General features: G+C 45.1%; 1 protein-coding gene across 1 annotated transcript; it reads left to right on the top strand.

The window, feature by feature from the left end:
- The first annotated feature begins 4,402 nt into the window (after positions 1-4,402).
- LOC107111388 (transmembrane protein 163-like) lies at positions 4,403-22,433 on the top strand. Its single transcript, XM_015412354.1, has 4 exons — positions 4,403-4,408; positions 13,170-13,281; positions 20,697-20,838; positions 22,313-22,433. The coding sequence occupies exons 1-4, from the start codon at positions 4,403-4,405 to the stop codon at positions 22,371-22,373; spliced, it is 321 nt and encodes a 106-aa protein (XP_015267840.1). The 3' UTR covers positions 22,374-22,433.
- Positions 22,434-24,663: the final 2,230 nt, after the last annotated feature.

Below are 24,663 nucleotides of genomic sequence, written 5' to 3'. Positions count from 1 at the left end.
TGAGGGACAGAGGGAGTAATCTTCCCTTGGTCCTTTTTCTGCCACTATGGAGAAAGCACATGCTATAGATTCCTCATGATCTTTACTGGCAAACTGTAGGTCTTTTTCTTAAGAGTTCCTCTATTAGAAGAACACAGATGGCACTATTTAAAAAATGCCACACTTGTGGTATGAAAATGGCACAAAATGATGAACATACCCAGTGCCTCATATGCCTGGGGGAAGGACACAACACATCCTCACGTAGAGCATGTAGCTTCTTCATCCCAAAAGTGTGCCAATGATTGCTTGATCTGAATCTGAGATGACATTGAAATCACTGAGTCCAGATCCGATGCAATGTCTTCCTTCAAACTCCCCCCAGAGTCAGTCGCAGTATCCCTTGAAATCACCATGATGTTGACGAGATGACATTGAAATCACTGAGTCCAGATCCGATGCAATGTCCCTTGAAATCACCATGATGTTGATCAGACCTGCCTCAACACCGGTCACCTTCATTGATCTGAAGTCGACTACCTGTGTTTCCACAACATGTGACATTTGCATTTGACCACTGATCCTGATCCCTTCGATCTTGAAGCCTTCACTCTTGATGTTGCTGTCACTCTTCCAAAGCCAGTGCAACTCAGTTTAGAAAACCCCACACTCCTTCGCCATCTACGACTTTGAGAGATTAGTACTCCTCCGAATAAGATGCTGAACTCATCTCTCCAGCTCAAAAAGCTCCTTCAAGAAAAGATCCATCAACCTTCAAAGCTACTGCCTCTCAAACACCTGACTGGGGCTCTCAACCACAATGGGGTCAGTTTCTCTCTTGGTTCATGCCTCCATGGTATCAATGGGATCTGTCCTCCAGAAGTCAATGTCAGCCACCTCACCAGCAACTACACTCTCCTAGAAGATCTCGTTCCTCAGACAGCCATCAAAACTCAAGAGTCTGCCCCTTCTTATGCAGACCCAGAGACACTGCCAGGCCAATATTCTAACAATGAATCAGAACTGGCTTCCATGCCATCAACTGATGATGCTGTGGGAGACCCCACACCTGTATCTCCAACAGAAGACCTCAGACTTTATTCTGAGCAACTAGTTATAATGGTTAAGGTGCTACGCATTGAGTATAGACTTCCTGAACCAAAAAGGATGATCCCATGATGAATGTGTTATACTCTACAGATCCAAGCCCAATAGCCATACCTATGATAAAAGGCATCCAAGAGATTACTGAGAATGTATGGGCTAAATCAGTCTCAGCTCAACCCTCCACCAAAAAGTTGGAAAATCTATATAGTATCAGAGAGAATGACTGTGAATTCCTCTTTCATCATCCCCCAGCTAACTCTCTATTCACTGAAGTTCTCCCATCCAGACAACAGGGAGGGATATGTTCAGCCCTCCTCTACAAGGAGGGTCATAAGTTAAATATAGGGATGTGCAATCGGTTCATTCGAACCGAATGCACCCCCAAAAATGGCCCATTCAGACCCCTTTCGGGCTGGTGCAGGCTGAATCAGATTTTCTGATCTGAATTGGCTTGCCGCCGAATTTTGGTGGGAATTCGGCCCATTATATCCTATGGGCCATTGAAGTCAATGGCAAAAACATAGGGTATATTCTGGGGGCTGGAGGGGAGGAGGTTTGAGGGAGAGGCTCCAAAATCACAGGGTAGCTGCTGGAGCCTCCCCCCAAGATACCCGCCCAGTTTGAAGAATATTGGACCAGGGGGTCCAATTCTACAGGCCCCCAAACAGGTTGCTCCTATCCCCTCCATTGTTCTCTATGGTGGGGGAAAAGTAAGATTCCAACAATCACTTCATATTAAAAAAGAAATTTTTGGGATTAATGCCTTCCACCACAGCGATGATTGACCATGCGAGACTCCGCATGTGTCCTTGTAAAACTGGTAGGGGACTCCCTCTTGCTTTACTCCAGTGCCTCCAACCTAGACAAATGGCCATAACAGTAGGATCCTCCATCTCCTCATCAGATGAGATGGCCAGCTCCATCTGCTTGGAGGCTGCCTGGGCCATGGGCTCCCTGCTGTGTGGCCTCCCTTGCCCCTTCTTGGGTGCCTTTCCCACCATAGGCAGAATCCATGGATTCCACTGTTGCCCTGCACAGTAAAAGAGACATCCCTCCTGCAGCCAGTTTCTGGACACCTGGCCCCCACCTAGGTGGGTGCCTTTCCCACCATAGGCAGAATCCCTGGACTCCACTGTTGCCCCTGCACAGTAAAAGAGACATCCCTCCTTCAGCCTGTTTCTGGACACCTGGCCCCCACCTAGAAGACCCCAGTGCCAGTCTGTTATACAAATAGAATCCCAGTAAAAAAAATGAAGTCAAAATGAGGAGGAAGACCTTAGTGTTTAATTGCAATCAATCACCAGAAAACAGGCCAAACAGCACATCAAAAAAAAATTGACTGCTTTCTGAGCACAATCAGGAAATACATGAAGTTTTATACTTGGAGTGACCTAGTCAGGAAGATAATATTTAAAAAGCATAATGGGTTACAAAAGACAATGCATCATCTGAGTAATAGTTCCCTTATTGGTCAAATGTAAAGAAAGGTGTGTCTACACAACATCGTCAAGTGTTTCCTTAACTTAACCTGAATAATATTGGCCAAGGATTCTCTATAACCAAACAAAAGGTGTTTTTCTCTCTGATACGGAGCTAAATGTTAGCATCAACGGGAAAAATACCCTAACCTACAAAGGTAAAGGTCTACTCTTTAATAGGCCTTCATTACATCCTAATAAAATCTTACTGGGGAGAAAAATCTATAAAACCAGAAAAATATGAATAATCAAAAGAAAAAAGTTTTATATTCCCATTCATACTATAAGTCCGCCCCTGGCTACCCCCTGGCCTGGCTCCAGGCCTGATTAGGGGGCCACTGCCACTGCCGTGGCCTGCAGGAAGGTGGCCTGTGGCCCTGACCTCCCTCAGGTGTTTCCTGGATGCCTTGGGCCTACCACACCCTCACTGGGTCCCCAAGCCCCATATCATGGCCACCACCGCTGCTCTGGCCCACTCAAGGGCTGCCGCGGCATTGCTTACAGCCTCTGAATGCTGGGAGCACCTGACCCTTGCCTAAGGCTGCCAAGTGGGGGCGGGGGGCGGGTAAACCCCCGCTTTGGAGGCCCGATTTCCGCCACCACAGAATTGGGCCCCGGGGGGAACTCCGCCCCCCAAAGCGCAGCGTTGGGGGCATGGCCCCGATTGTCGGAGGGAAAACCTCTCCAATGATCGGGGCCACACCCCCAACGTGAGCGACGTAGCACGTCCCTTCCTGTGACATGCTGGCACCGCACATCCCTTCCTGTGACATGCTGGTGGCGCACGCGCATCGCCGGAGAGCTCTTGGAGCCTGGCGAGGCTCCCCCGCCGCCAAGGTAAGTAGACTTGGCAACCCTACCCTTGCCCAAAGGGTCGCAGCTGCTGCCACGGCCTCTCCAAGAATCAGCCATGTCCCCCCACCCTCCATCTGTTGCTGGGAGCCTCCTCACCCATCCCACTGCAGCCCTGAAACCAAGGTTGCTGGATTCCAGGCTCCTGAGCCATGGCCTAAGTTGTGCTTCCCATTTCAGGCATCCACCTTAGAGCTTGACCAGTACCAGCCAAGCATGAAGCGAAAGAGGAAGCTGAGGGGAGGAGCTGGCCTTTAAATGCCACTGCCTTTAAATGCCATGCTGACACTTGCGTCATTCATCACTGCCTCCTCCCTTCTGGGGGAGGCAAGGTGGTCCCCGCCCACAGGAACCTGTTGGTTCCGCAGGCAGAGGAGCTGTGTATTGTGCAGAAATTTTGGCAACTCTACACAATCAAGGCACTTGTTGAAAAGGGTCATGGGGGGAAAAGCTTGTGATTCCCAAAGAACCTTTTTAGAGAGACACTGTAGTCTTAGACAAGGTTGCAGAGAGTCACCATGGGCTCTGCTATAAAGATTCCTTCTGGGCCCCAATAGAATTGGAATCCAAACCATGTGTCTGATTTGTACACACATACATATGTGTACCGATATAGAACACACCTCTTATATCTGATAATCTTACATCTAGTTCACAAAAACTTGGTATCACAATAAATCTTTAGTAAGAAAATCAATAAGAATTCTATTGAAGTTTACCCTTGTATTTTTACCTAGCACAAAAGCAGGGACAAATTAATTATGCTGTGTAGTGGGATTGATTTTGCTGATATATTTTCTAAAAAGACAATGTCATTTGGCACATAATATTAAGCTTAATGTCTACAGTAGTAAAGTAGCATTTACAAGGGATAGTAGATGCATGACTTCTTGGACAGTGTTTTAAATGTAATTAAATCTAATTAAGGGGAGGGGAATTTAACCTCTGTTCCACATGTGTTAGCCAGTGATTAACATTCCATTACCATGCAGGTAAGGAGGGGGACATTTTTTTACTACTTTGCTACATCATGGGAGCCAGCATGTCGTATTGGTTAAGAGTGGCAGACTCTAATTTGGAGAACAAGATTTGATTTCCCCCTCCACATGCAGCCTGCTGGCTGATCTTGGGCCAATCAGAATTCCCTTGGAAATCTCTCAGCCCCCACCTACCTTACAAGGTGACTGTTGTGGGGAGAGGAAGGGAAAGTGATTGTAAGCCACTTTGAGATTTTTTAGGGTAGAAAAAAGTGGGGTATAAAAACCAATTTTTCTTCTTCAAGGGTTTGCTGCTGTACTATTATTAAGTATGCTCTAAGCTGTCAACCAGGGATGAGAAGTTAAGTCAAAGACTGACAAATGAAAGGAGGGTTTAGAAGGCAGGAGAGAGAAATGAAGAGAGGGAGAGAAATGAAGGCATATTGTGAAGAAGGAGAAAAGTGTGGAAAAGAGGAAGATAAATTAAGAAAAAAAGAAAGGTTGCTTTATTTTCTACAACACCCTAGTGGAAGATCTGGCTGAGCAGTCAAAACTATTGAACTGGGTGGAAGGAAAGGAAGAGAGAAACAGACAGCTTGAAACAACAGCCTTGTTAGGAGGCTGCAGTATGGCAATGATTGCAGCAGTCATGAACTAGGCCATCCCGACATGATTGTGCTGTATCTATATATCTAATAGCCAAGGTGCCCCCTGCGTGTGGATATCTAAATCTGCACATCGGGGGCACCTGGGGGGCAGGGAGATTTTCCTGCACACTTGGAGTAGTCTCCAGGTGAGCAGAAAAATCTAAAAAGTTGAAAAAAGTATACAGGGGATATTTAAATTCCCCCCAAACGAAAAGAGTGTTCCCTCCGCATGCACAGGGAACACTCTGGGAACTCGAGGGCAGCCGGTGGCTGGAAGCCACTCAGTCCTCACCACGGGGGGGGGGGAGGGGATCGGGGGTCCCAGGGAGGGGGGAGGGGATCGACGGGCCTGGAGGCTGGAAGCCGCTCAGGCCTCGCCACCAGAGGCGGGGGGGGACTTACCTGTGGCCAGTTCCTCCTCAGCCCTGATACCTACCCACGAGTATCACGGGTCCCTCTTGTTTGAGTCTAATTCTGGCTTCTCCTAGGATGGGCACACAATCAAGTGTTGTGGGGTGCCCCCTGATATGAGCCACTTCAGAAGTTACAGGCTATCAGAATGCTGCTTCATAAACTCTATGCAGGCCATTCCCAAGTTGAATAACGATAGCATTTGATTTTAAAATATTTATGGATACTATTTTGAAAGTCAGATTCCTCGTTACAGGAACAGTTTCATTTGCTTTTGCTTTGAGCAGCACTACATGTAATAAAATCCCTCGAAGTATAACTTTCTAGTTAATGTTGTAAGGGAAGAATTGAAAACATTAGTGTATATTGAAATCAATGTGTGAAAATGGCTTTTTATCTTTGTCGGATGTAAAGAGAATCATACATATTTGTGAAAAGATTCAAACTGAGTTTTAGAGATAATATTCTAGTTCTTGTAAATCTTTCAGGTTGAAACATAAAATGAAGCAGAGCAAACGTTTAATGTATTTTATAAATTTGGCATATGCTTGGGCTTGGAGGAATATATGGATGGGATATTTAAACTGAAGAAAAAAGCAGAGCTAGGTATGATATGTGTCAAATGCACCTCATATTTAGACAAATGTCTGTTCTTGTTTAAGATAATTTATTTTCATAGTGCTGTCATATAATACCCTCTGTCAAATCTTACCCTCTATAAAAACTAAAGTATATTTATTTATTTTAGTTACATGTCATCTGTCTTAATGCACTAGATGATTTCCAACATTAAAATGGTAGAAGGAACAGTTAATATTCACAATACATTCAAATATAAGACAACTACATTAAACCTAGTCAAACTCTAAAACCAGTACCAGCAGTAATTATTTGGTGTAGGCAACAAATGAGCAAAAAAGCAGATATTACATGCAAGTGCTAATAAAAGGAGGGAGAGAGAGAGAACATACAGCCAGCAATAATTAAAAATCCAAAAATGTTTGGGTAAACAAGTAGGGAGGGCAATGAACCACGAACCAAACCATGGACTTTCACAGATTAAAAAGGCCTCATACGTACCCAGCCAGACGCTCGCCTCTGTGTCAGAGTGTGGCTAGATGTGATGAGCCATGGACAGCGTAGCTCCTCCCCTCCTGGCTGAGCCAGGCCTCCCTTGCTGCCTTCACCTCCTGAGGCATCCCTGTTGCGTGTCGTAGCTGCACACCCCAGCTGGCAATGTCAATTGCAGAGCCCTCCTGTCTGCCTGCCCTGCGCACCACTGGGGAAAGTTGCTGGCAAGCCACATGAACCTCAAGGAGGGGCCTCCACTCGCTTTGCCGGTCAAGGTATGGCAGGCAGGAGAGATAGGGAGGAAGGCAGACAAGCATCACCTGTATCCCTTCCCACCCCAGCCTGGAAGGAGGGGAGGGAGAGGAGATGAATGGCTCATCATGAGCCTTGCATTGTTCCCATCCTAGGTGACTTCTCCCAGGCCATAGGTTTTGGGGGACTGCTTCTCAACATCACCTGCAGAGCTGTTGGGAGGGCAAAATCGGAAAGGGAAGCTGATGGTGAGAGGAAAAATATTAATTAACTAATTAATTTAGTTAAATTAGTCACTATGCCCCCTCTGTGCCCCACAAAACCTGTCTAGCTACAGGGTTCCCCCCGGTGTGCTAGAGACACCAAACTCACAGAGTTTCTCCAGCTGACTCTCCTCTACCTGCCCTCCAGGTTTGGTGAGGATTGGATTTATGGGGTCCAAGTTATGGCCCCTCAAAGAAGGTCCCCCCATCCCCATTGTTTCCAGTGGAGGGGGGCCCCTGAAAGCAAGGGCAATAGAAGCCCTATGGAACAGAATTAATCTCTGTAGTAGAAACTGAAGGTGAGGGGCATTTTTACCAGCCCAGCAGAACCAGTGCAGTGTGCCCCGAGACCCAACCAACGTGCAACAACATATGTAGATATGGTAGCTTGAAGTGCTACTGAGACCACCTGAGACCCAAACCTGAAAGTATGCAACAATGCATGTAGACACAGTAGCTCGAAGTCCACCTGACATGTATGTAGACATGGTGGCTGGAAGCGCTGAGTCCACCTTAGACATAAACCCAACTCATTGTGCAATGACGCATGTACACATGGTGGCTTGAAGCCCTGAGACATATAGATGTGGTGGCTTGAAGCCCTAAGTCCAACCCTGACACCAAACCCCCACATCATGCAACAACATATGTAGACATGGTGGCTTGAAGCCCTGAGACATATATAGACATGGTGGCTTGAAGCACCGAGTCCAGCCCTGTCATCCAAACCTGAAAGCATGCAGGGCCGTATGTAGACATGGTACCTGGAAGCCCTGAGATGTATGTAGATGTCCTGGCTCAAAGCCCTGAGTTGTATGTAGACATGGTGGCTCTAAGTCCTGAGTCCAACCCTGACAGCTGAACACCAAAAGGTGCAACAATGTATGTAGATGTGAGGGCTTGAAGCCATGAGCCCCATCCTGATGTTCAAACCCCAGGTGGCACAACAATGTATGTAGATGTGGTGGCTTGAAGCCATGAGTCCCATCCTGATGCTCAAACCCCAGATGGCAGAACAATGTATGTAGACGTGGTGGCTCAAAGCCCTGGGTCCACTGGAAGCCCCAAACCCAAAGCGTGCCCACATTGCTCACAGCCTCCCCCCCAAACTGAAACACACAGCCAGTATTTGAACGACAGATGGGAAGGCAGACATCCCCAGAGTTTCAAAGAGGGCTCCCCAAAGTACACAAATGGAAGCTGGGAGGATATAATAAATGTGGGTACTCAGCCGAGGAACCCACTAGTTAAGACTTACACACATAGGCACTGCAGAGCACACCCATCCATAAATGGAAACATGCGAACCTGGCAGGACTGCCCTTCAAATCTAAAATGACAGAAGGACAGAAAGGCAGACCAGGCATCCCCTGAGTTTTGGCAGGGGTTCCCCAAAATAACCCCATGGCTGCTTGGCAGACTCCCCACCCAGACACCACAAGGAAGGGAAATGTGCCCACAATGCTCCCACACTCCCCCCAGGGGTGAAACACACAGGTCCAGAGCACACCACACCATCACCCTGGGTGTATTCTTCTACTCTACAAAGAAATGTAACCCCTGCTCCAAGTCTCCAAAGGCAGGTTCTGAAGAACGGTCAGGATGCAGAAATGTTTCCAAATGGTGGCTTGGAAATGAGGCCCCATGACTAGAGCAGGTGGGAGGCACAGCTGCTTTCACGGCCCTGAGTCCACCAGAGACTCAAACCCAAACCAGCGTGAAATGACGTATGTAGGCATGGTGGCTTGAAGTCCTGAGATGTATGTAGACATAGTAGCTCGAAGCCCTGAGATGTATGTAAACATGGTGGCTCAAAGCCTTGAGTCCAACCCTGACAACCAATCCACAAAGTATGCAACAACGTATGTAGACGTGGCTTGAAGCCCTACACCCAACCAAACCCCAAAGCGTGCCCATAAAGCTCCCAGCCCCCCTCCCCCTGGGCTGAAACACACAGCCAATTTTCAAAGGACAGATGGAAAGGCAGATGAAGGGGGCTCCCCAAAGTACCTTATGGCATCTGGGAGGGTATAATAAATGTGGCCACTCAGCTGAGGGAACCCACCAGCTAAGGCTTAAACACACAGGTGCAGAGCACACCCACCAACAGGGGTGTATTATTCTACTCTGCAACTGAGTCTGGAGCGCACCCATCCATCACAGTGAATTCTTCTACTCCGAGGATAAATGGAAACATGTGAAGCTGACAGGGCCACCCCTCAAGTCTAAAAAGACAGGCTATGAAGGACAGATGAAAAGACAGACCAGGCATCGTCAGATTCAATGAGGGCTACCCAATATAACCCCACAGCTGCTTGGCAGATACCCCAGCCAGACACCACAAGGAAGGGAAGCATGCCCTCAGGTCGAAACACAAGGATCCCCTGGTCACAGACCACCCCTAGATGAAATTTCTGGTTCTTCATCATTAGTGGAACACATTGTACAGATAAGAGATCACCTGTTGTGATTGTGAATTGTATAAATGTAATGGAAACAAACAGGGGCTTGCTTGGAGGATGGCCATGGAGGGGCATCCCACTCCCCCTTGCTGAGAGGGAGTGGACCTCTTCCCCTTTCCACTGACCACTGCTCCTTCTTCCGACAGCAACAAAGGAAGACACGTGTTGGGTGTTTGGGCCCCTGCGGACATGAGCGTGGCACACCTGACACTCTGCCACAGGGATCACTGGGGAGGGTGTGAAATTGTTTCCACAGGGTGGCCTGGAAACAAGGCTCCACAATTGGAGTGGGTGGGACTAGGCACAGCTGCTTTCTGGTGCGGAGCTGGGAGGCAACAGAGGAGGTATATTTAGTGCAGCAGAAGCAGCAGGGAGTTAGGACCTGGAAGGAGAAGATGCTTCCCCCCCCCAAATCTCTGAACCACTGTTGTAAGAGGAGTCCTTTCCAAAGAGTTTTAGCAATTGCTAATGTCTGGATGTTGGTAAAATCTCTGTTTCCTCTTGGAAATGCCCCAAGGACAGAGCAGGGAAGAAGGCTCTGAGACCCCAGTGATTCTCTGCTGGAGTGGGACTCTGGGGGGGGGGGCAGACTGGGTTTGGTGCTCAGGGACTAGGGGCTTCTGGTGTCCTGGGGGGAGAGGGCTTCTTCCTCCCACGACAAGCACCTTTTCCACCCACTTTCATCTTCATGGTGTTCACTAAGTCCCTATGGTCAGAGTGAGTGCAGATATAGGATCAGATCCCTGTGTCTGAGCACTCCACACCAGGCCCGTAGCTATGGTGGGGCATTTGGGGGCTGCCCCCCCCAACCTACCTCAAAGGCCCCTTCAAATGCCCCCAATTCCATCCCCGAACAAGAGGCTCCCCGCCCCCACAACTCAGGCTAATTTAATTAGTCCTCCCCCTCTGTCATGGCGCAGGGTTGCAGGAGGCAACCTTTGGCTTTGCAAGGCTGGCTGGGCCGGCAGTGGGGTGGCAAGGAGGGAAGGGAAGGCGGGAGCATCGAAGGAACATACCAGGAGTGCTTAGCGGAGCCGGCCCAGGGCTCCTCTGGGCATAGCATGCTCCACTCACTCATGCCCGCATCCCCTTTGGGGAACCTATCATGGTGCAGGTGGGCCCCCGGAATCCGCAGTGGCCGCTGCCGGGGGCTGTGACTCAGCTGCCAGGGAGGCAGGCGGGGGAGGCATAAAAGTAGCATCTTCCTGGCCAGGCAGCATGACTCTGTCCTGGTTTCTTTCTCACTGAGGGATGCTCCTGTGCTGAAGCCACCTTCCCCCCTTCAGGTGGGAAATAAAACTGAGTGCTCCCCTTTTCACCTCACTGACCTCCCCTGCCCCGCCAGTTCCCCCCTTCCTGTGCAGAGCTCCATCGGGGAAGGTTTTCCAACCAGGAGGCACAGGAGGCAATTGGGCCTCTGAACTCCGGCTGCTCTCCTTCCTTCTGACCTTCTACTGCACAGCTGGCGCCAGCTGCGACCAGCGGGCCGACCTTCCCAGCACAGCATTCCAGCAGTTTCCAAGTGCCCGCCTGCTCTGCGAGAGGCTCCCAAAGGCAACGAGGGCATGAACGAGTGGAGCACGCTATCCCCGGAGGAGACCCAGGCTGGCTCTGCTTAGCACTCCTGGTATGTTCCCTTGATGCTCCCGCCTTCCCTTCTTGCCATCCCACTGCCGGCCCAGTTGGCCTTGCAAAGCCAGAGGTTGCCTCCTGCAACCCAGTGCCACTGGTGATGACAGAGACAGGTGGGGAGGCGGCCTGGCTGGCAGCGCCCCCACGGAGGAGGATTAATTAAATTAACCAGTGCCCCCTTGAGAAATTAAATGCCCCCCAACTTAAAAATTCCTGGCTATGAGCCTGCTCCACACCCACACTCCAGCAGCAGAGAGAAGAGCAATTCAGTAGCAAGAGAAGTGTGTGTGGGAGTATAAAGGCACCCCATGGCTCAGCCCCTTTGCTCAGTGTCAGCGCAGAGTGAAGATCAGATCCCGAAGTCCAGAACATTTCACACCCAAACCCCAGCAGCAGACAGCAGAGCAGATCACTAGTAGGAAAGGTGAGGGGGGGGATATAAAATCATTCAATAGCTAAGCTGCTGTTTGCAGTGTGAGTGCAGAGAGAAGAGAAGATCCCCTGAACACTCCACAACCTAAACCCAGTGGCAGAGATCAGAGCAGATCACCAGCAGGAGAAGTGGGGGTGGATATAAATGTAGGTCCTCTGGGAAGGCACCAATAGCTAAGCCCCTGTGCTCAGTTTGGTGTAGTGGTTAAGTGCGCGGACTCTAATCTGGGAGAACCGGGTTCGATTCTCCACTCCTCCACTTGCACCTGCTGATGTGACCTTGGGTCAGTTGCAAGCTCTGGCACAGCTGTCCTTGAAAAAGAGCAGTTTGTGTCAGAGTTCTCTCAGCCCCACCCACCTCACAGGGTGTCTGTTGTGGGGAGGGGAAGGGAAAGGAGATTGTAAGCCGTTCTGAGACGCCAAGTGAAGAGCGGGGTATAAATCCAATCTCTTCTTCTTCTTCTCAGCATGAGCACAGAGACTGTGTGGCTCAGAGGGAGCCATGACTCCACTCCACACCCCACCAGCAGAGAGAAGACCACAAGCAGGAGGAGTGGGGTGTATATAAACGTAGGCCATCTGGGGAGGCACCCAATAGCTAAGCCCCAGTGCTCAGTGTGAGCCCAGACACTTGGTGGCTCAGAGCCTTGAGTGCACTCTACACCCTAATCCCAAACCCCAACAGCGGATCATAAACAAACAGAAAGCAAAGCAATTCATCAGCTCTGCTAGCTCTGTGTCCCTCTCTCGCTTCACCAGCCAATAAAAGAAAGGGGTGGGAGCAGAGCTCACTTAATATATAGTCTTCTGAGCCCATATTGCATAATAGGGAACTCTTTTATTGGCAGCCAGCAATGCCTGTGAAGCTTTAGAGGGCTCCTATTGGTGTTTCCAAGGCTGGAGAATTCTGCCCCCACTGTTGCCTTGAGGTTTTGTAAACAGTTTAATTGACTGGCAACAGTTTGTCTGCAAAATATAGCCATTTATGAACTGCTCCAAAACTTTGTGAAACATCACTTCCTGAACCACAAACCAGCTAAAATGTGTGATGAACTTTAGTTTGCAAGCTAGTTTGTGCCCATCCCTACAAACAATCCTGGTGCCAAATTCCTACAAACATCCTGGTGCCAAAAATTCATCAGGCTTGGTGCTAGGTGGATGTTGTTTTATAAGCTCTGTGTACATATGGGTGTGCATATGTTGTTATATATCAAATTGTAAGAGTTTAATGTGATAAATGCTGGTAGAAATGGGTATAAATTACCTTACCAAAATTACTTTACTGAAATCTAGTTACTTTAGATTTTGGCTCTTAATCCTGAGAGGCCTTGAACATTATGGGATGGTGACAGTAGATGCAGAAATAACTATTGTACTTTTTTTTTTAATTTCTGGTGTGAAGGTAGTTCTTCATCTACCCCACCAAGAGGAGGCTCACTAGAGGAGAGAATCTACTTCTGACATTACATAGAAAGCACAAGCAGCAGATACATGAATCACACATACGCCCACTCACACAGTGTGCTTGGGCCCAGATTGACACATTATTTTGTAAACTTGCATTATATTATATGGCAAAAACGACACTTTCTATTTTCTTTTCCAGGATGACTTTCTGTATAGTGTTTCCATTTTAAGTGGTATCCTTTGCACTACCTTGGCAGTTATCAAATTTATGTTGGGGAGTGTGCTTACCAGCAGAGCATTGTTAACGGATGGTAAGTGGCAAATATTATTTTCCTCTTTAACAGAAAGCGTTATTCGTGTTACAGATGGTGAAATGAGGTATGGAAAGAAGACTACAATTTATGTAACAGATCTGTAGAATTTTAACTACTAAAATGATGTCAGCACCACTTACCTGAATTTAAAGAGGAAGTTTTGTTTGCAAGTACTTCTGGCAACTGCCAGCCTAAGGAACAATAAATGAATGTAGACGAAGCTAAAATCTTTGCCCAGTGACAGATTTAGGAGGTTTGTTACTCATTGGTGCTATTTATTGTTATAAAAATATTTTATAAGGTAAATATGAAGTTCATAGGAGAGATTTTTGTTTGGATTATTTTGTATTAGCCATTATTGTACAAAATATTTGCATTTAAAATAGTAAAAACAAACTAACAAATACCAGGATTCACATGAATTCATTTCTGTTTTCTATCTCATATTTTAACGGCCTCCATATTTCTGCTATAGCTATATTTCTATATGCTTTTGTTAACAAAACCAATGCATATAGTACTTTAAAAATTACAAGGGGTTTGATCTGAATAAAAAAAATAGCTGTGACTTTATGATGCCTGGAGGTCCATCTCTAAGTAATTTTTATTTACAGAATGGTAGTGACATCTTGTGGCCATAGTTCGATAAATGACATTGTTGGAAAGTATTTTTTAAAATGAATGCCAGTCACCTTTAGAGCTGAGCTAAAACCTCTTGCCTCTAAAATATATTTTCCCATTCCTTTTCACATATGTTTGGGAGTTGGTTATCAGTATCTTTTTCTCTGGAGAGTGTGTGTGCTGCATAGAGAAAGCACCTGTGCAGAAAGGCTGTCTGGATCTACCTCATAGACGTTTTTGGCTCAATATGTCTCATAGGGACATGTCACATAATAATAATGAATTATTAATGTGATTGGTGAATTTGGCCACCCATGTTAAAACATCTAGAGCACTTTTGTTAATAATAATGTTTGTATTGTGATTTTAAATGGTTTTAAATATGTTTGTATTGGCTTTGCCTCCTGTAAACCGCCCTGAGCTCGCGTAGCGGGGAGGGCGGGGTATAAATGGAAACAAACAAACAAATAAATAAAGGCCGCTGAAAATACTTCATGTGTCTGTTGAGGTTCTACGTGGGCCATGTAGATCAACCACTGTTGTAGGTCCTGATTTCAATAGAAGATGGCGCATATTCATGGCATAACAGGCTAGTAAAACTGGTTACCACAGGCCATCTCTGTATGAAATATAGTTGCCAACTTGCCTGGAGGAAAAATGTCCTGTCCCTTTAATACAAAGTTAATGCAAATGTTTCCCAAGTGATGTTATTTACCTCCATGTTATAAAAAGCTTAAACTGCTAATTTCCACACATTAAGCCTCTGGGAAAAGGACAGGACATTTTTTCTCCAGGGTTGTAGGCAACCCTAGTGTGAAAGTGTTTCCACTAGCCTCTGAATAGGGGTGGACCTAGAGCTGAGCCAATGAATTTCCATGCCCTGCGTGGGCCAGCTTGAACCCCCCCCCCCAACATATAAACCATAGAGATTTGGGGCATTCCCCAGGTATCTGAAGGAGTGAGCAGTGACTCATAAAAGCTTATACTGTACCACAAATTTTGTTAGCCTTTAAGGTGCTACTGGACTCTTACTCTTTTTTACTGCTACAGACAGACTAACATGGCTACCTATCCTGATCTATCAATATGTAACGAGTAACTGTGACTATCCTACCAACATATTTCATGCTGCAATCTCAGTAATTACTAATGCACTGTCTCAGGAAATAACATGATTTTACCTAACACTATATTTGATTAGAAAAAAGTTTGAGTCCAGTGGCACATTTAAGACCAACAAAGTTTTATTCAAGGTATAACATTTCATGTGCAACCGCACTTCTTCAGAGAAACAGAATTTCTTCAACCAACAGAGGAGGGGGGTTAGTTGCCAGAAAGGGCCAATTAGAGTCAAGACAGAGACAGAAACAAAATTTCTATATTTGACTAGAATATTGAGAAATTGAGGTATAACTGAAGAGAAAGTAAAACCCTGCAGAAAACTGTCAGCTGTGCACTCAAAATGAATGTGCACATAAGCTTTCATGAGTCACTGCTTACTTCTTCAGATACCTGGGGTTGTGTATGTGTGACATGTTCACAGTGACGTCTTGTGGCCAGAACTTGAAAAATAAAACTGACTTCTGGTTTTGGTGACTTGCTGTGCGGGTGTGCTCCATCACAGCTCTAATGTGAGCGCCCTGCAAACATGCCAGTGGGGGGGGGGTGTCCAAGTTGATCTTGGACCCCCCAGACCTCTTGTAGGGGGGTCTCAGCCTGGGGCGCAAGAGGTGCCTCTCCCAAGACGGAAGCCAAAGGATTGAGGTACTTTTTTGCCCCGATAGGCCCCCACGGCATGGAGCCAGCATGGCACCAAGAGGCACACACCGAACAGAGCATATAAGGATCCCAAGAAACAATCCTCTCTACATACCTAGTGAATGCAAGTACAAATGTGAGTGAAGCTATGATCCAGCAACCAATCGATACATCGTTACTAGAAAGCTCCAAACAAGCGGAAGGGGGAGGGGAATGCCCGATCTCAAAATGACTGAGTTTAAAGTGGGAGGCTGAAAGGGCAGCTCGAAGGAAGCAGATTGTGATGAAGTGTGTGGTGGATCAGTAAGAATGTGATAAATTCCAGACTTACGGAGAACTTTTAAACTTTCCTCTTGTATAAACAATGATGCAGCAGGAGAAAAAATGGCGTTGAAATCGAAACTTAAAATACGAACTGCCAGCACAGCATCGACGGTCACTAGACTGGAAGTAACCACAGACTTTCCCAAACTGACTGCTGTAGCTTTGCGCCCTCTACTGGACCAGATGACCAACCTTAACGTCAAGCAGGAGATGATGCAAAAGTAACTCAAAGAAATTTCAGTGAGAAAGAAATAAAGTGGATGTTCCTGAAACAACAACAGAAAGCAGAAGATGGACCTGAGAAAGTGGAGGCGAACAAAGACACAGAAGATGAAGAATTAGAGAAAGATGGGGAAGGCTGCGATACCATCTCGAAGAGTCTGGCAAATTCTTTAAATCTGAAGCGGAACTAAAAATTAATTTGGACTTTGATAAGAGGAAAGGAAATTGCAAATTAGCTTAACTCCGATAGCCTGTAGTCTATTTTATCACATCAATTCTATGATATTTACACTTTAGCTAAAGAGATTGTGATTGCTTGCTTGACATGTTTGCATTAGTAATCTTCATGCTCTACTACTACGTTAACAGAGACGTATCAATAACTTTATATGTCTGTATTACGATCCTTGTTACTCTTATTTTAGGTTTTTCCATTACCCTGACCCTGTAGGTTTGTAGATTAGAAAATAAAAAAAATTTAAGACAAAAAAATTACAAAAAATAAATAAAACTGAAGTCCATTTAGTTTAAATAGACATGTTTGCATGTGCCATAAACATGCAAGAGATGAGAGTCGTCATATGCACCATGCTTATATCATCATATGCTCCTGATCTGGAACAGCAACTTATTTATAGTTTCACACCCTGTTTGTGTCTTACACTTAACACAACTGGCCCAAGGTCCCTACCCCACGTGTCACTTACTCCAAGACAGTGAATGGCTGTAGGAGTGCAGTTGCCCAGTGATGTGTGCTTGTTACAAATCCCAAACTCTATTGGGAAACTGTCTTACTCCCCAAATCTCCTTAGTTTTGGGGTTCCTTGGTGGAATCTGCCACCACTCAAATTGCGCCTAATTCTTTGTGCACCAGACTCCTACCAGTGCCTTTATGTCATCAGTAAGGTAAGATGAGCATGCATAAGTGTATTGAAACAGCTAGGTGGCTGGACAAAGGTTTGGTGCAGTTAAAACATCTTTTAATAAAAAGGTTTTTATTAACTCGCATACATACTATAGAAAAGTCTAGCACAAATGAGATGAGAAAGAATAGCTAATTAGCCTACACTTAAGTGCAATGTTACATTGGCATTCTATCCTCTTCCAGTAATTGGTACGAAGTGGCAGGAATGTAGCCGGATGCTCTCTTTTGCCCCTCTCTCTTTTTTGGTGCTTTTTCATCAAATGAATGGACTGTTTTAAACCCTCTCCTCCCAGATAGGAGCGTCTGTGCAGGACCAATCCTTACTTTGGATGGATGGCTGTCTAACTCCCACCCAATCTGTGTTACCCTATCCCACAATATTTTGTACAACCAATTTTTAGGACTCTCAGCTGGCCATATTAAAGTCTATCCATCTTGCCACTCCAGGATGGAATGCAAGCTTCTTCCGTTTTTACACATCCATCTTCATATGCATAACTACTTCCCTGCTTGAGTGTAATGGTGGCAGTTTTGGTAAGCACCTGCAAAAATGCAGAATACATTAATTCTTGCACTTCTGTAGTCTAGATGGGACTATAAAGATATTTCCCCTTTTTTGATTATTCATATTTCTCTGGAAACATGGTATCCCTGTTCACCTAAAAAATTCAAAAGAGACACTGTGGCTTCCTGAACTCTTCTTTTGTCACGTCCTGAGATCAAGAGATCATCAATAAATTGGAGTAAAGCCACATCATCAGTAATAGTCCATTTCTGAAGAGATTTGGCCAAACATTTACTAAAAATTGTTGGACTGTCCACAAAACCCTGAGGCAAAATCCGCCAACGAAAATGAGTCTTTTCCCCTGTAATTGGGTTTTTCCACTCAAAAGCAAAAAGGTCTCTAGATGGTGCCAGAAGAATACTATAGAATGAATCTTTAAGGTCCAAAACAGTGAACCATTTATGATCCCCTGGAATTGTTGACAAGATTGTATATGGATTTGGAACTATAGGATGTGCATGTTGAACTGCCTGGTTCAATTTCCTCAAATCCTGGCACAAACGCCATTTAGTATGAGCTTCATTTTTGGGTACAGCCAGAATAGGAGTATTATAGGGAGAGGTGCATGTCTCTAGCTTTCCCTCCCTCACCAGGCGCTCTATAATAGGCTTTAATCCCAACCTCCCTTCTGCAGAAAGTGGATATAGTCGCACCCTGATTGGAGCCACTCCTGGCTTCAATTTTACATGAACTGGAGGTGCCCCCAAGGCAAGAGCAGGAGTGCCCTCTTCAGCCCAAACCCTGGGATCAACCCCATAAATGAAATCCCCATGGGAAGAACACTGTTCTTGTTTATTCTGTGTAGCCAGAAGGGCAGCCAAGTAGTGAGGACCTGATTGCAGAGGAAGATGCAAAGTAACCCCATGCTCATTAAAACTTAACACTGCACTTAATTTACAAAGCAAGTCCCTACCTAACAAAGCAACAGGACAGTCAGGGGTTAAAAAAATGAACAAGACAAGGTATTATCCTCTAAAGTCACATCACACTCCTGCAAAAAATACTCTACAGTAGGATTTCCATCTATTCCTACAATCTGAGTAGCTTGAGAAGAAACAGCAATTCCAGAAGGGGGAGCAGACAAAGAAGAAAAAGTGGCTCCTGAGTCCAACAGAGCATCATATTCACTATCCCCCATCTTTATCTTTATCAAGGGTTCGGCAAGTGGGGAGCCTTGCCCCTGACACCCCTATGCATCCTCTTGCCCCCTCATTTGAAATTGAGGAATGCGAGAGGCTGGAAACTGCTGTGACTGCTGAGACCTTTGGAAACTGCTGTGGAACATTCCCAGGTCTCCCCCCCTTCCTTCCCCTCCCTTCTTCTCTGTCAATGCCTGAGCTAACATAGCAGTTTGGGCCATCAACAGTTTCTTAGAATCAGCTGCTGCTTTCTTCTCCTTTTCCTGATCACGATTAATATACACCCTGTAAGTGGCTTCAACCAGGTCTGAGGAGGATTTTGAACCCCAATCCTCCATTTTCTGCAACTTTCTCCTAATATCCCGTGCTGAATTCCCAACAAACATAGCATTCAAAGTTTTCCTATTTACCTCCAATTTGGGGTCCATGTTCCCCCACCTCCGAAAACCTTCCATTAAATGCCCCCTAAATGAAGATGGGTTTTCATCCTTCCCCTGTTTTATTTCCCAAACCTTATTTAAATTGGTCATCTTTGGAACCTCCAGTTCAACCCTTTTGCAGTATAGGCTCTATAAACAGCAAATTTCTCCCTCCCCTCTACTGTACCATGACTCCAAGTAGTAGGGTTAGAAGTAGGAATTATAGTGCTGATATCTGCAGCCCCAGAATTACCTTTTGCTCTCTCATCAAGCTCATCTTATCTAAAACCAACCGTTTCTCCTCAGGAGAAAGAATCTGATTCAAAATCTGCTGGACATCCAACCATGTGGGCTGATACATGTTACAGAGATCCTCGAATTCCTGGGACACTCTCTCGGGGTTCTCTCTGTATTTTGGCAAACCCCATTTCTATGACAACAAATCAGTATTAGAGAGAGGGCAGTATACAAATCCAGTTTGGGCAGTAGGCATCATAATTTCTCTCAGGGGCATCACAGAATGAGCAAACTTAGCAAACTGTGCCTCTAATTGACCCTCATCAGGAGAAGAAGTCAAAGGGACAGGATTACTAGTGTTACAACCTAAGGTCAGAGTCTTTGGTTTCACATCAGGTGCAACAAAAGACTCCTGCATCTGTATATCTGCCTTAGTAGGATTATTTGAGAAAGTAACCACTGACTTCCTCGGTTCCCTGTCCCCCCCAGGAGTTACGGCTTCAACCTTAACAATATCAAGGGGGAAGGCTGTGAAGAAAGACTACGAAGAAAAGAAGAAGGTTAATCAGATAAAATTTCAAATTCATCTTTTCCTATCTGCTGCACTCCAGAAGATCTCTTCCCTGTCCCCTTTAAAGCTCCAAATGTTAAAAACCACAACCAGAAACCCTTCAGGTGTCACACCCCTGCCCCCAAATTAGGGAGACTGACAAAGGATTTACAGATCCACCCAAAAAGGTACCTTTTGCCGGCTGACAGAAGTTGGTTCCTCATCACTGGACTTCAGGGATCCGTCCACTGATGCCCAAAACAGCCACGTCCACGAGCAGGCCTGAGGCCAAAGGATAGCTGAAAAACAGCCAGGTGCACCTTCCTTAAAGCATCTGCCCCCCACCCCCGCTTCCAGCAGCAAAAATCCGGAGCACCAGCGGCAGGTCCCTGTTCGGGCACCAAATGGGTTTCTGCCTCTTTTGTAAAGGTAACATATATCGAGGAACCTCTATGTGATGCTATAAATAAGGGCCGGTATCACATTATTACAGTGGTAATAGCAGCACAGTTAATGGTCTCTCTTTACTTTCATATGAAACAGCATTGAGCCCAGCTTATTCCTTAGTGCACCCCCCCCCCACACACACCATTTCTCTACAGTCAGCTCATTTTAGCAGGATCAAGCCTTAATGTTTTATATTTCTTTCCAGGTTTCAACTCTCTGGTAGGAGGAATAATGGGATTCTCCATCCTACTAAGTGCAGAGGTTTTTAAACATAATGCCTCTGTTTGGTACCTGGATGGAAGTATAGGAGTTTTAATTGGACTTACAATATTTGCCTATGGAGCCAAGTGAGTAGAATCGTTCCTTTTGTTTTACTTTGCGTTAATGTGTTCGCATGCAGAACAATTACAGTCAGTGTGTTTTTTCTCATATCTGACGAGGTGCAGAGTAGGCTGCATTCATGGACTCTAAAGCATTTCACATAACTGCCTATTCTACATACATCTGATCATTACTTACCTTTTACTTCTCTACCTCAAGCCCTACAGTATTTTATCACTTGGGAGTGATAACTGTGGGGGTCAGGCTGTTTGTACAACAAAGCAATGTTAAACAAATAGACACGTGAAATACTTTCCCCTTTACTTTCAGTGAATTCTTGCCCCCTTTTTTAGGTGGAGCACACTATCCACTACAAACTGAATCATGGATTCCATTTATGTTCAAATGTGAGCCCAGGAATGTCCTGGAAAATAACCATATGATTGTTGGCTCATGAAGACTAGAGGGAAACTATTCACTGGGTTTAAAATTGTAATGTTTTGACTGTGACGTGTAAGCTGCCTTGAGCCACAAGGAGGAATATAACTAACTAAATAAAATCTTGCCAGTTCTAGAAAAACTACAGTTTGTTTTGTGAGCACAATTCAGAATGTTACTTTTTAAAAAAGACCTAAATGGACTGGAAAGGGGTACCTAAAAGAATATAGGCTCTCATAATGAACCTGCTGAGCACTTGACCACTGCATGTATTTGATTAGTGCAAAGTATTTTAATTTTCAGATGCCAGCTAAACATTTGGGGTTGAATCCAGTGGAAGGTTTCTGTGTGTGGTGTGTGTGAGAGATCTCCCTCGATTCCCTGCTTTTGGTACAGATCTCTGACTGAACCCACGTGCTGTTCCTGGGGGGGTGGGGCTGTCCTTCGGGAGGATCATTTTGGGGAACATTGGAAGCTGCAGTGGGAGGGGTGAGGTAAGAAACTTGTTTTTCTGACAAATTCCTTCTGTCAGAGGAAATTTCTTGTGGATTCAAACCATTTTCCTCAGGAACTTATTGACTGGTAATTTGGATGTTATTCATTCTGGTTATATACTACTACATTGTAATGTCTGGTTTTATTTTGTACTATTATGGCATTTTTTTTGTCTTTATTTTTCTTCTAGGACTGTTCTGTCAACTTTATGCCATGGCATTTCTTAGATTTGATATTCTGCTGCTGATTTATCCTGTCTAGTTTTACTTTTTAAAATGTTTTTATTATTTTAAATAAGTGGCTTCAAGAACATTGGCTAAGAGTGCAAGATAAAAATGCTTTAAATTAATAAAGGCTATTTGAAATCTGAAATTACTTCCATGGAGGTAAAAGATGTATTATATAACCAGGTATTCATAGCACCTGGTAAGATCCACTGGGGAGGAAGTGAGATAATAAAATGAGAACATAAAGCAGATCTCCTTTAACAGCTTCCAGAATTACTGTATACGACTGTTTGTCTTTTGAAACTATCAGTCTTGATAATTTTTTTGCTTTTATTTCCAGGCTACTTATTGACATGGTTCCCCGTGTACGGCAAACACGTCATTATGAAATGTTTGAATAGAGACAGTGCTATGTGAATTGGACAAGGACTGCAGAAAGTGACAACATCCAACAACTTGGCAAGTGGTGCCAATGATATTTCACAGAACATGCACTGTCTCCCATAGTATCTTTTCTTTTAACGTTATCTGTTCAAGGGGAATTCTGTACATAAATAGGGCAATATGTGCGCCGCTTAGATTTCAGCAAAAGCAGGAACAGCATTTTCCTGTGTTATTAAAATCCTGCAACTGGCAATGGAAATGAACGAAGTTTGCAGTTCTAATCCAGCTGCTGTGGCTTGTCTTCTGGAGTGATGAGGGACACTCAATAGATAACTGTAGACAAGGGCCAACATCAAAAAAGGGATAGCCACTTGTCTGTATTCTCTTGCAACGAACCTTAAAGACTATGAAATTTATAGTGGCATGAGCTTCTATAGGCAAGAATCTAAATTCCATCAGAATACAGACTGGAGATGGCTGCCACCAGTGTTCCTCAGTGTGGAAGCAACTGAGACATTGTCATCTTGTATACAGAACTTAGGGGTATATCAAACTTAGATTATGGATTCCAACAGACGCCACTTGATGCATGGAATTATTTTTTTCTTTCTATATGAAATAGAACTCCAATCTCAAAACCAACACCACCAGAATCCATCAAGCTGCTGAATCTTCAAAGGTCGTTACAAGAACTTGATTCTAATTTCATATACTGTTTTATAAATGTCTCTGAAGTCCATAGGTTTAGGATTTCAAACAACACATGTGCCATGTTATACTGCACAGACAAAAATAAGCACACTGTATTAAAATATAAGCAAAAGCCAAAAAATTAAGAAGAGTAAAGTAAGAATTTGTGTTTTTGGTTGTATTATACACATATATAGATGTATGGCTAAATACATGTTGTCTGGTCAAGCAAAACAGTGATGGTTTCATGCAGCTAGCACCTCAGAGCTGTTACAGCTAGTAGTATTGTGTAAATATTCATATTCCTATCCCATCATCCTATGTAATTTAACATCTGGGTCACAATATCCAGGTATCATCATGTTCAACCAATAAAACAATGACCTATTTTGTATTTGTATTTAACCTTGGCAAAAGCTGTCAAAATGAGTAGGGCATGTCTTCCTGCACAGAAGCCTGTTGAAATCCGGGGTGGACAGCTCAGGCTGTTAACTGTACCAGAATGGTGCTTGATTGTAGCTAGGTGGGCCACATCAGGTCTTGCCCTCATAAACTTCTAGTTGTGATTACAACTACCTACAACTGCTTTGGGTAAAAAAACCTGCATGTAATCTGTCACTAAGCTGCCATCCCTGAAATGTAGTTCTGTGTAGCCAACCACCTGTGAACTTTGCAAAGTGGGGATTTTACCACTTCCTCCTCCTGCTATAGCCCATAGTGGCCTCTGAAATATTTTTGCTGGAGGCCAGTGGAACCTCAGGAACACCATACAGTGTAAAGAGGGAGTCTGTAGTAGAATATGGATTAATGCTGCAGGCATTTTGTTGGGGGAGGGGTTTTTGTAGTACTTCATATGATGTAGATTTGTAAGCTGCCTGAAAAGAAGAGTATAAATATTGCAATAATTTATTTTGCTGCCCCTGTTCTGCAAATGGAATTACTGTTCTAGCAGAGGAACTTTGTTGTTGTATATATGCCAGTAGCTAAGCATTTAGTGGTATTATTTAATGGTGCTTACTCCTAGGTAAGCATAGGATCAAATGCAAAGAGCATTTGAAGTAGGGATGGGCATGGACCAAAAAATGGTGGTTCGGGGTCTGTGATGGCCCACGGACAGAACTGGTCCAGCAAGTTCGGGATGCAGCAGAATGGCGGGGGGGGGATCGCCCAGGAAGAGGCTTCTCTTCCCCTTTCTCCCGGCTGTGGTAAGCTGCAGCTGAGAGAAAGAGAGGGGGGATTGCCAAGGAAGGGGCGTTATTAAACCCTCTGGTTTTGCTCCCCATTCAAAGCAGCAGGGAGCGAAACTGAAGGTTTAAATGGCTGGTGGCTGCAGACCTCACTGCTCAGCTGTTGGGTTTAAATGGCTGGCACCCATTTAACTCTTTGGTTTTGCTCCCCACTGCTTCAAGGTGGGGAGTAAAACCAGAGGGTTAAATATAGGGGTGAAGTGCCTCCCAGGGGCATTTCATTCCCTCCTTTCTGCTGACCCAGCTATCTCTGGCTCTCTCCTGCAGCCCGTTTAGAGGCATGAGAGAGCCCCAGACAGCTGAGTCCATTGAGACTGAACAGCTCCCAAGGGCTGAACTGAATAGGTTGAAGTTTGGTAAATGTTCAGGG

Source organism: Gekko japonicus, unplaced genomic scaffold (assembly GCF_001447785.1).
Source record: "Gekko japonicus isolate JY-2015 unplaced genomic scaffold, Gekko_japonicus_V1.1 scaffold4305, whole genome shotgun sequence".
Lineage (NCBI taxonomy): Eukaryota > Metazoa > Chordata > Lepidosauria > Squamata > Gekkonidae > Gekko > Gekko japonicus.
Note: the sequence above shows the minus strand (reverse complement) of the source record. Positions and strands in the feature narration are given on the sequence as shown.

What these genes read in the sequence shown, in the direction of transcription:
- LOC107111388 (XM_015412354.1), top strand. An exon ending in CAGAGCATTGTTAACGGATG is followed by an intron (nt 13,282 to 20,696) that starts GTAAGTGGCAAA and finishes ATTTCTTTCCAG; the next exon opens with GTTTCAACTCTCTGGTAGGA. An exon ending in ATATTTGCCTATGGAGCCAA is followed by an intron (nt 20,839 to 22,312) that starts GTGAGTAGAATC and finishes TTTTATTTCCAG; the next exon opens with GCTACTTATTGACATGGTTC.